We start from the raw sequence: 12,140 nt of genomic DNA, 5'->3' as shown, positions 1-12,140 counted from the left end.
ATATAATATTAATTTCACCACTAAATATCTATTTTTTGTAAAAAAAGAGTCCCCTAGTAATGCACGTTAACATCGTTAAGGCAAGATACACAAACATAAATAAAAAAGCTCTTCAGCCCGACAAAGTATTCAAGTTCATTTAATGCAATAACGATTCAGCCAGTGCTTCAAGTATATAATTAAAAAAACAGCTCAATCAGCTTTTCGTTCTCTAGTGGCATTATCCAGGGAATAAATATCCATATAAGATGCACATGTAACCTGTATTAATAGTTCTTAGATCAATAAAAGAAAATCATAAAAAAAATGATAAACTGTTTTATAAAAAGATACAGTTCAAATCTGATTTCATCTGAAAAACTGGATCTTGGAGCTCGATCGCATCAGCAACAAATACAAGTGAAATGATGAGGTCAATACAGCATTCAAGGAGCTTACTGTTGTGCAAATTTGATACAGACGTGACTTTTTTTCCCCCCCCTTTATCACAGTGAACAGCCCTCTGTGCAAAAGAACTGCCGACTTGTACTCATTGCTGCAAAGTCTTACACTGGAACTGCAATATCGAGTTAGCCTTCTCCCTACCAACCTGTGATCAAACACTATGGTTGAGCAATTGTGAACTTTACACCGTAAAAATACAAATAACCAGGTGTGAAACTCCTGAGTTCAAAGTCACACAAATCACCCCAATCGAACCTATGCAACATAAACGCTTCAAAACGTAGTGTAAACTTGGTTGTATTTGATTGCAAATGAATCATGCCGCGCTTCCACTGGAGGAGGCGTCTCTTTAAAACGCGTCCGAGGTGGCTCAGTGGTGAGGATAAAATACCTGCAAAAAAAATAAAATAAATCAGAAACTCCAGTTTAGTAACAAGCAGCACAACACTAAAGTCTGCGGGATCCTTTCGGTAAATGTTCTAGAAAAAAGGCCCAAACTCCAGCACCCACCAGTCAGCGTTCGTAGGCCAGTCGGGTCGACCTACCTTTACTTTGGCCTGTCGAGTGAGCTGAAAGGCTTCTTCTGCCGGGTTCGAACTGAAGGACTCTTTGCCGTGGCAGTCGGCGCCCGGGGCGTCGATGAGGCTGGCCGCGCCCGCTGAGGTAGTGTTGTAACCGCTGTCCACCTGCCGAAAAGCACTCCGCGTTTAGGGAGACGAACGAACAAGTCGACCGAAAGACGCGCCGGCGGAGCCAGCTCACACGAACCTGCATGCTGGAATCGTAGCGTATGCTGCTTCCCTCTGCCAGGAGAGACGCAAACATGCGCGAGCCCTCTGCCGCCGACACGTTGCCCATACGAGAGCTGGTCAGCCGCCCCGAAAGCGCAGCGCCACCGCCGCCCTCCTCCTCCTCTTCGTCCCCCGAACTCCCTTCTGGCTCCTTGCCCTCGTCCATTTTCACCGGCTCCGTGGGGTCCCTCCCTTGGTGTGCGTCGCCGCTCTGGGGGGGCGAGGGATCCAGCTCCATTAGGGGGAGAGACGAGGAGGAGGAGGCGGCGGACGGCGGCGAGGAGAAGGGGAGTTGGTGCTCGGCCTCGCGGGGGTCTTGAAGCTTGGGGTCGAGGATCGGCGAGATGAGGGGAGGCGAGGCCAGGCAGCGGCCTCTGTGCCGGGGCCTGGGGCGCCCGTTGTGCTGGGGCTCGCCGGCGCCGTGGAGCTGGTGGGGGGAGCAGCTCCGGATAGGCGAGCAGCCCTCGACGAACGGGCTCTCGTTGCAAGGCGTGAGATTCTTGTCCAGGGAAACGCCCAGTGGGGTGAAATTGCACAGCTGCCTCTTCTCAGCTGGGAGCAAGAAGAACAAAGATTCAGATTCAGTTTGAAGAAACACTCAAGTCAAGCTTATCCCAGTGTTTATTTTAAAAAAAAGAATTCAGTTTAAACCATTCTGCCCTATTCCAAATACGTGACAAAACACTGTGTACCTGAGCAGATGGGCGTGCGCGCGCCGTGCGCGACAATCGGCGAGATCGTGGGCGAGACGAGGCCAGCGGGAGACGACCTATCAGGGAACAGGGGGCTGGCGATGCTGCCCAGGCTGCAGTCCCGGAAGCGACCTCGCTGGATGGGACTCGACGAGAACTGACCCTATATGAAATAAAATGTTTTAAAAGACAGCACAAACACTTTTTTTGTTCAAACAGTTCAATTCTAAACCCGAGACGTTGCTTGAAAACGATAGTTACCGTGGAGGGAGTCGCGGCCGACAGGCCACAGGACAGAGGGGAGAAGAAGATGGAGGACGCCGCGTCGCCCTCGACCCGTCCCGCAGCTCCCTCCTCCCGGTGCAGCGAGAGCCTATCCGCCGCCGCGCAGCCGTGGCCCCTCTCTGGGCTCGGCGGGCTGGAGCTGTCGGAGCCGCAGTAGGCGCCCTGGCCGTCGAGGAAGAGCTTTCGCCTCAGGGAGGAAGAGCTGAGGCTCTCCTGCACGCCGCCGTCGCACGGTTCGTCGTTGCGGTAATAATCTCCTGAGGAGAGTGACGGACAGCACGCGGTGACTTGATGCTCAAAGCACTCTCCGGATTTGAACGGGCCGGCGGTTATTTAGAGGCTCACCCAGCACTTTCTCCAGGTCGAGAGCCACGGGTAACGAGAGTGTCGTCTGACACGAAACTGAAAGAGGGGGAAAAAAAATGAATCAAAAACAAGCATGACGATACTGCAGAATTATGCGCCGGTTGTAGAAAGTCACGTCAAAACCGGCTCAAAGGAACGCACCTACCTGAGATCTTTTCCGGCTCCTCTGCAATCACTGGAGACTTCGAACCTACAAGAGTAGAGAGAGCAACACAGACCCGTAAATATGAAGACCTTAAATAAAAGGAGGCAATAGTTGTAAAAGCTAAATACCCATGGAGATAAACTTACTTTTCATATACATTTGAGGGCCTTTGCGGGTGTTGGGTGCCGCCCATGGTGAGGGCACGATGGCTCCTTTGGTGAAAAACTTTATCGGGGGGGAAAGATAGTATAGATGCTTACTAAATCAAATCCATAAATCGTGAATATTCTTCTCTATTCGCTTTGATAAGAATCCCAAACCTGTTCAATCGCGTTCTGTCGCTTTTCCTCAATGTCAGAATCCATCCTAGATGGGTAGAGAAAACATTCTTTGTGTATTTGCGTTTAACACAGAGACATGACTTGGGTTTTCGCCCTCCACGGGTCACTTGTGGACGTCCTCCTTAAAACCTACACATCCGCTGAGAGAACTTCCAGAACATACCTCGTCTGGCTGAGGTAAAGGGACTGCCGTTGGATGTCCTCCTGGTCTATGTGCACTGGGAGAAGACTGGCCATCTCATCGATGGACCAGTTAAACCTGGGTGGAGTCTGAGGGAGAAACGGAGGAGAAAGCGAATAAAAGAATTTAAAAAAAAACATCTGTGGAGCCAAACAAAAATGAGCAAAAAATATCCCAGCGTTGAGGCATTTCGCAGTGAGAGCAGAGTGACAGACCCAGTGGGTCCAGAGACCCACGCGTGTTCAAACTGACCGCTTTACAGGGCTTGGACTTGAAGACAGAAGGGCTCGGCATCAGGGGCTCCCGGAGGTGGTGGTAGTCGTTGGGGCTTTCGAACGGGTTTCTCACTGAAGGCCTGCCCGGAGTCTCCGGGGTGATCTGGAGCGCTAGCTCGACGCGGTCCCCCATCTGCGAATAATTAAGAAGGAAAAAAAAAAGGACATTTTAAATATAAAAATTGACACGAAGTAATCCTCTCAAAACGACAGATTTCGGCGAATTGACGTTATAGAAGAAAACGTGACATTAGTGTGGCTGTTTATACAGCTGTAGCCGCCACAGCGAGCTGGCGGTAACTTAACGTATGGTGAAGGAAGGAATTTGGTAAGACGATCCTTACTCTCCTCTTTCGGAAAACACGCCACTTTACTAAAACATCAAAGAGACATATTGATGTGTACTTACGGCGAAAATAGATGTGTCGTTGGCACTATAACCAACTGTTAGTGATCCGGGGCTAAATGCATTGGGTGGTCGGCAAACAATCGTCAGGGAGAGTGCTCAAACCAACGTTTATTTCAATTTCACCCGTAAGGCCCGCTGGCCAATAGGAACATTGCGGGAAGTTCTTGGAAACCAATCAACACAGACGTGTCGTCACTACCGGTTTCGTGAGCTAGCTTAGCAGCAAATGTAGCCAACTACTAGTTGGCAACTAGCTCCTAATACAGTCCCTCAACGATAGTGCTTTACAATATGCGGCTGCTCGTATCTAAAATGAACGTTTAACGCTATTAAAAAAAAACGTAATCTTGTATCGCGTGATATACCTCAAGTTGTATTTGTTAGCTACCTGATAGCAAACGTTGGCTAACGGTATTCAGTCCAACGTTGCAGTATGGCAAGTGCAGCAAGCGCAAACCTAAATGCAGTACGGGAGACCATGGACGGTAAATATATAACGTGTATTACGTTAATAAACATGCAGTAGTCTGCGTTTATTTGTTAAATAGCTATGTTTTGCTAACTCTTAGCTTGCTTGTAATCGTACTGCTAACTGACAGCACAGGACTCATTTAAACCTTTCGCAATCGAGCTTTGTAGTTTGACCAGACAACGAACAACAAACTAATGTTTGCGTAACTCAACGTTGCCACCGTCTTCCTCCAACAGTGTTACTTGAGATCTCCAGGTTGCTGAACACCGGTTTAGACATGGAGTCCCTGTCGATATGTGTCAGACTGTGCGAGCAAGGCATCAACCCAGAAGCCTTGTCTGCTGTCATCAAAGAACTGCGTAAAGCTTCTGAAACCCTCAAGGTACAGAAGCTCTAACTCTTATTTTAAAAACATTCAGAACTGACATCACGAAAGAGAACATGTGTGAGACTATATATGAAGGTTAAGTCCCATTCGTGTTTACACACATCCTGAAATGCTGATCTATAATGCCTTTTTACTTTTTAAGAAATCACGTCCAATGCCAAAGGGGAAATGTAACACTTCACTGTGTGTCTAAGAGACAGTGCAAAATAATCCTGAATTTTCAGTTATGAGAACGAGAGAGTAGCAGAAAACCTTCACGTTTCAGAATGTCTAAATGTGTAGCAGTGTTCGGCTTTTCTTTCTTCTTTCTGTTGATCGATTAATCAAGTCACAGTACAGGACCTTATTCCGATGTTAAATGGATGGCAATATGATCGCCTACAGCAGAGCATGAAGCCACTGTAGTGTACTGAAAATTGCTTCATACTTTTGGCATCGCAACCTAGATATCTTGTGAACTTTAACATCGCTGTTCATAAGAACAACAAAAAAAATGTGTCAGCTGTCAGAGATTTTGCCATTGTGTTATATGCCAATACAGAGGTATCCCTCTCTTGGGTACTCGTGTATTTGAACATTGATGTTGATGCAGGGCCGGGTCTAGGCAGGGGCAAGAGGGGGCCTGACCCCCTCAAATAAATGTTGTGCCCCCTCAAACTAAGTTTCTTTCAGAATTTCTATTTATAGAATCATGTCCTTTGCACAGTTGTAACCTGCCCATAAAGCAGATGTCATTTTATTATTAATAAAACAAACATTATCTCCTAATTCAATATGGGGACGCATTATCGCAACATATTTATGTTTCATTTTCTCTTTCAGGCTTCTGAAAACAGCACTAACTGAAGATGCAGCCAGACCATCTCAGTTTGAACTTGAATGGGTTCATGTCCCGTTCCTGGATCTGTACCTGCGATGGGATCTCCAGCCAATCAGATTAACCGGTGTGTTGGCACCGTGTCCTCTGTGCCTCCATGGTGACTTAACTGTTCTGCGCTTTGACTTGTGTCTTTTGTGTGTGTGTGTGTGTGTGTGTGTGTGTGGGGGGGGGGGGGGGGGCTGGCTATCAACCTCATTCATCTTCCTAAACACACATCTTCTCCAGACATTAGAGGCCATTCAGCCTCAGATTCGTTTGCAAGTTTCGGCCATTTGAAAAGTAGAAGATCCGAGGGTGGTTTTACCATCGACATCCTTCATTTAAGAGCATACTTAGTTTCTGATGGTCAGCTAGTGTTGGACCTTTTCATGGGAAAATGTTTTTATAGTGTTTTGAAGTATAATTTGCTATACATTTTTTAATTTTGTGTAAACATAATGCATTTTTCAACTTGATCCTTTTGATGTCTAAATTAAAATGTTGCCGTCAATAACCACAAGGTGGCGTGGTGTCCTTCTTACCCTCATTCTTTTTCTTCTTTTTTTAATCAGGCATAAGAAGTTAACTGCGAGTTTCCACTCTCATAGTTTCCCTGATGTATGAGAGCAGTTTATCAGGTACTTTTCGAATCATATTTTCCATATTTATTTACCGCGATGTCTTTTTTTCCTCTGTGTCCTTGATCCCATTGTAGAATATAACAAAGCGTTTTTCCCCAGTGATGTAATTCTTAATGGCTTTCAAATGGGACTTGAACTTTTTCTGAAGGATCGTGCAAAGGAAATGATCTTTCCTGTCACACTAGGTGAAAGGGAAAAAGATACAAACACAGAGCATGCCGGGGCGATCACATCAACGTGTACAAAAGAGAAGACATGAACAAGGGTCATTCTTCACAGCAGGATGTCCTGTTGACCTTAAATCACACACCCTCCATGTCTATCACACGCAATAAATAAAAAAGAATTTGAGATTTCTTGCAAACTTGACTAAAAAAAATAATCTTTGATCAACCACAAATGAAGGCCCTACATCATGTGTCTAACCACACAGAGCATTGTTTTGTTTCTCCACCGTCTGTGAAATGGCTCTATTCATCTTCGAGACGAGAGAAAATGCTGAGAGCACAGAACATTCCTCCACAGGCCAATATACAGGTTAGAAGCGACCTCTCATCCGAAAGGGCTCGAATCAGTAGCTTGTGTGTGTGTGTGTGTGTGTGTGTGTGTGTGTGTGAGTGAGAGAGTTTAGGTGTTCATGCAGCGCTGTAGATGTCTACAAATGAGTGGCCCCCCGAGCCATCTGACAGTCACGCCTCAACCCCTCACAGGCACACCACGGAGTGTGTGTGTGTGTGTAAGCACTTCTGTCTTCCTCTGTTTTTGTCTCGCCATCTCCACTGACGGGGCCGAGTCTAAATCTCTGTACCGCCGCTTTGATCTCCGAACAACACAGTATCTCTCTGTTCCTCAATACCGGCATCGTGTTGGCCAAGTATGAGAGGCATACAGATACGGTGCAGTGGCTCTCCTTGATCGCTCGTGAGCCTAAACAACCCCTGGCCTCCGTGGCGGGGGGGGGTTTGAAGAAGGAGGGGGGGCGAGCTGCAGTGAGATGTTGATGGAGGGAGGCCCACATTGAGAATCCTTTTCTTTTTTACAAAGAGTTATGCACGGCTTGATTGGCTACTGTGGGCGTGGGGCTCAGGATTCATTGCTCTCTGATGTGTTTGAAGGGTTTGTCCTGATCCCGGAAAAGATACTTTGATCTCTATAAAACAAAATATTCTCAAATCCCATAGTCCTGGCTGGGAGATTAGCGTCCATATATGCATAAACATCTAAGAGGTGTTCAACTAGGCCACTGGTCAGGTCACATGACTGTATAAACTTAAGCAGGTCCTCACTTCAGAACTTCTAAAGGTGTTTATGTTTGTATGTCTGATAATTATCCAGGCTGAGTATTATTTTTCTGATAAATGAGGGCAGTCTCATTTAAAAGTGAAAGATTACAGTTCAGGTGGGTGCAGTGGATATTAGAAAAATAATTAGACTGGACTGATTAGAAGTTTCTTATGCATAAGGAGAGATGGTCTGTTGATGTTTGTACAAAGCTCAATTACAAGCAGAGTGTCTCATGAAAACAACTTGAGTGTAGAGTAGAAGGGGAGTTTAACCAAAAGTCAAAGATCTCTATGTGCACAGTTATATTTAGGTTACTAATTACCATTAGCCATAAACAGGTAGGTCTAATGGTCTCCCTGCAGGGAAAAGGCTTTGTTTGTTATGTCCATTTCAATCGAAATTATATGATAATTTCATGGCTGGAATGTAACGTTTTAAGACTTTATTAGTGATTAGTTCTTCTGGTTGGACAAACAGAAAAGAAAGTGTTGTTTTGAGAAGGAAACTTTTTAAATTGTCGTTATATTCTTGGCCAACAGATGTTTCGCTGTTCGCAAGGTATTCTTGGAGTTTAATAAACCCATGTGAGCTGGGAACATGCACACAAAGAATATTTACTCATGTACTTCTGATTTTTTAAATTTCATTTTTTTGTTTTAATTAAAAAAAATATATATATTTTTTTTTTTGCTGCTTGATAGGCATGTAAAATGCGATGCACCATGACACACTAGATTTAAGCAGGGTGTGTAGACAAAGTGTAGCTCCACAGAGGCCAGCTATAACCTGAAGATCTTGAACAGATCCTTTCTACTTTTACAAAAAATTTTCCTTCATGCTGTTGTAAGTGCAAAGGCTGGGCCTTTACTTCTAATGGACTAGTTTCACATTGTGTTATTTCTACTTTATTTCAGCAGTCAGAATACTGTTTGTACCGCTGATAATAAATTACATAACTAACCAAGCAGATAACATTGTTTTATTAATCCCCTGAAAACCAGCTATCGACCCGCTAGATCAGTGGACATCCTGAAGACTTCACACCTTGGCCGTGTTCTGGATGTGATTGATGTATTAATATTTCTGTAACTGATCAAGCCTTCATCCTTCAGCCCCGAGAGGCGCTGTGTGACCTTGTTAGATCTTACTCCTAAGCACCACCCTTGATCACATACGGGCCGCACTTAAACACTGTAGGATTACACTGTTTAGGTCCCGATTAAATTCACAGCAAGGAAATTGGATCATAAACCCTTTAAAGGATCGTTAACAATCATTAGACGGGATAATGGCACGGCAATCAAAATATGCAAAAAGGACTAAAAAAGAAAAAAAACTTCCAAAGTCTTTTGGTGACTTTGTTGTTTTTGGACATTTTCCAAGCTGATTAATGTAGAATTGATTGATTTACAGTCGTAATTAGCTGTCTCCTGCATAGATGCATAATAATCATATATCTCCCTTAAAGTATTAATCGGTTTCATTAACAAAGCAGTTAATTGAATAACAATTAACAAAGTTGGTGATGGCATCAACGCAGTGCGTGCAAACTCCCTTGTGTTTTCCTTACGATGATAATGAAACCACCTTTTTATCAGATTGAAATTTTGTGTGTTGGACTATGTAATGACTAAAAGGATATTGGGCTTATTAGTTGATTCGAGTAGCTCACTGAGGCGTTGAGCTGGTGTTGAACGCCTTGTGTTTAACAGGTAGGCACCATATGCCGCCTTAATCAGACCTCGGAATCACATTTGGTTGTTAAATTGTCTGCCAATAAAAGCAGGTAGTAAAACAACTGAAGTTAATTCAATTTCGGGCGAGTTCGGGCAAAGGGAACAGCTGTTGGTGTTTGTTGAATATGTTTTAACAATCCATCTCTTGTTTTTTTTTTTTTTTTCTTTCTTGTTCTTCCTTATTTCTTTAAAAGGTTTAACTCCAACAGACTGTTTGTTCTTCAACTTCTCTTGTTGAAAATAGAGATGGAGGGTGGACTAGCTGTCCACTCTCCTTAAAAGAAGACAATGCCAGGCATATTGTAGTGACAGCTTGCATTGTGTATGCGTGTATGCGTGTGTGTGTGTGTGTGTGTAGGTGTGTAGGTGTGCGTGCGCATGTGTGTGTGTGTGTGTGTGTGTGTCTTTAAGAGAAAGACGGAGAGAGAAAGAAGAGACAGGACACAGCGTGTGTGCGTGTGTATGTTAGAAAAACAGAAAAATAGACAATGTGTGTACGCGTGTGTGGATGTGTGTCGCGCTGACAGCTTGTATTCTCCGTGATTAATGATGTGCCGTGTGACTTGATAAGTGCTTCGGAGGACCAACGCTTGTTTCAATTAGACCTTGTGAAGGTCGCGACGCCGCGCCGGCCTCTCATTATCATATCCATAATCAATCCACATTATCATTGGAGAATGTGGAATGGGTGTGTGATATCTTGGTCTCACACACGCACACACACACACACACACACACACACACTCAGAGACGAGCACACACACACACACACACACACACACACACGCACGCGCGGACGCCTAATCATGTAGCAAAACACAATGACGTACACTCTCACTCGGTACGGCGCACGCACACACCCTTCACTCCGAGTTGATTTGAACCATAACAGAGGCTGTCGGAACGGAGTGTCTGTTCAGATTAAGAGTGTGTTTCTGAGAATTAAGCAGCGTTGATGGTGGTGGCATTTCAGATCCCCTCTGCAGACACAAATGCCAAAACATCATTCTGTCATCCCCTCCTTCTCTCTCTCTCTCACACACACACACACACACACTTAACCAGGACCCTGGGGCATCTTTAATAGAGGCGAAAGTGATTGGTATGTTTTTACTCCTCTAATAAGAACAGATTGAGTGGTATTTACACTTCATCGGCCGATGCAACCACCTACACATTTCGCTCGTGCTTCTGCTGCTGCTCGCTGGCCAAAACAGACATGTGGAAAGGACCCGAGCTTGGCTCTCAAACAGCGACACAACATGAGTATTATCCTCGTGTCTTTGGCTCGCGGTGGCGAGATGAATGTGGAACAGGAAAACTGTAGCTGAATTACGTTTATTAAAAGAAGGCCGTGTACGTATTTGTCTCAGAGGAAAAGGAAGCCTGAAACCAGATTGGAATCTCTGGCCCGAGCCTTGGTTCAGGGGAATGTTTAATTCATTGGAAGTCTACCTGGGATCAAAACGTAGGCCTACGAAAACAGCAAACACAGCTCCCTCTTTTCATCCAAAATCATGTCATCCAAGAGCTAATGTGCAATAAATGATACAATAATAGAAGTCAAAGCTAGAATCACACACTACTGCAGCAATTTTTAGGATTGGAATAACAATAAAAATAATCAACTGTGCAGAATTTCCTCAGGTGGCCGAGGCTGCAAAGTCTGATGGGGGGGAAGCTTAAAGTGCTTGAACAAACTGGAACTATTATCAGACTTTGCAGAAATATCAGCTATTTTTATTTCCATACCTATGCCGAGTATGTTACCCACAATGCAAGTGGTTCGCTGACAGATAAGCCTGAGGTATGTGTGGGTGCGTAACGCTAGCGTAGCGCCTCGTCTGGCCTTGAGCAAATGGAGCTGCAGAGGTCTCACTTCTTTCTAAAAACCACGCGTCCTCCATCCAAGTGAACATCACCGCTTGAGAAGCCTGCAGTAAAAGACTTGGCGGGCCGATTGGGAGGAACCATCTGCCAATCAAAGTCCGGCTGGCAGCAAGTCAGGTGGAGTGCCAAAACATCCAATTCATTGAGACAATGTCAGTGATTCATTGCGGCGTTCACGCTGGACTCTTTGAGAGCCGCAAATTAAAGCCAACGTCGCACAGACACCTGAACCAGGCCTGCGGCTGCAGGCATCTCCTCCCTCAATGGCCACTGTGGTCCTGACTCAGATGCATCGTGCTACTGGAAGCCAAGCAGCACAGATTTCTGGAGAGAATCCGGCCAGGTGAGCAGTGCTCCACAAGCCCTCCAAACAAACTTTGATGGACGGAGTTCCCCTTTAATACTACAGTTTGTGTTTGAATGTCTGTCCTTTTCTTCTCCTGTGGACGGCACCTTGTAATTTCATGCTTCACTCACTGGAGGGATTTTGCAGCGAGTATGGGGTTCATTGTTTAATTTCATGTGAGTTTAAGCACAATAGCTGCTGTAGGAATTAAACCTGTGACCTTCCTGTTGTGAGACAAAGTCACTTCCCACCAGGGCATCCTGCAACCTCCCTGCAAACAGGGTTCTTTTTAATAACTGGTTGCTTAGCACAACGTTGATGGATGAGCCAAAATGAAAAAATTTAACGGAATCTCACCATCTAGGGTTGTAATCACAGATAAGTCCTTTAGGCTGACGTATTACTCATTAAGGCCCGCGTTCGTGTCACCATTTGTGGGCTAACCCGGGCTCGTATCAGTTGATCTATTATCAGATGACGCCCCCAGCCTGAGACGTTGCAGTGCACTGCGGCCGGGGAAGTTAAAGCCCAACGTCTCACTATATTAAACACTTAAAAGGTGCGAATGAATCGGCTACACCGATGCCTTTTATCG

The 12,140-nt window shown here is 45.1% G+C and overlaps 2 protein-coding genes across 2 annotated transcripts; one reads left to right on the top strand and one right to left on the bottom strand.

Annotated features, from left to right (window-relative positions):
- Positions 1–125: 125 nt before the first annotated feature.
- On the bottom strand, positions 126–4,064 carry bora (bora aurora kinase A activator). The gene is made up of 12 exons (XM_037466454.2): positions 3,930–4,064; positions 3,498–3,653; positions 3,228–3,334; positions 3,044–3,089; positions 2,870–2,948; positions 2,724–2,768; positions 2,558–2,614; positions 2,189–2,469; positions 1,928–2,090; positions 1,213–1,787; positions 990–1,130; positions 126–835 (listed from the first exon to the last, which is right to left on the bottom strand). Exons 2-12 carry the CDS (start codon positions 3,651–3,653, stop codon positions 815–817), a joined length of 1,671 nt encoding a protein of 556 aa, XP_037322351.2. The 5' UTR covers positions 3,930–4,064; the 3' UTR covers positions 126–814.
- A 65-nt stretch (positions 4,065–4,129) lies between these two features.
- Positions 4,130–6,232, top strand: mzt1 (mitotic spindle organizing protein 1). Its single transcript, XM_037466455.2, has 3 exons — positions 4,130–4,414; positions 4,638–4,783; positions 5,612–6,232. Exons 1-3 carry the CDS (start codon positions 4,363–4,365, stop codon positions 5,633–5,635), a joined length of 222 nt encoding a protein of 73 aa, XP_037322352.1. The 5' UTR covers positions 4,130–4,362; the 3' UTR covers positions 5,636–6,232.
- Positions 6,233–12,140: the final 5,908 nt, after the last annotated feature.

Source organism: Pungitius pungitius, chromosome 13, assembly GCF_949316345.1.
Source record: "Pungitius pungitius chromosome 13, fPunPun2.1, whole genome shotgun sequence".
Taxonomy (NCBI): domain Eukaryota; kingdom Metazoa; phylum Chordata; class Actinopteri; order Perciformes; family Gasterosteidae; genus Pungitius; species Pungitius pungitius.
This window is presented reverse-complemented; position numbering and strand designations above follow the sequence as displayed.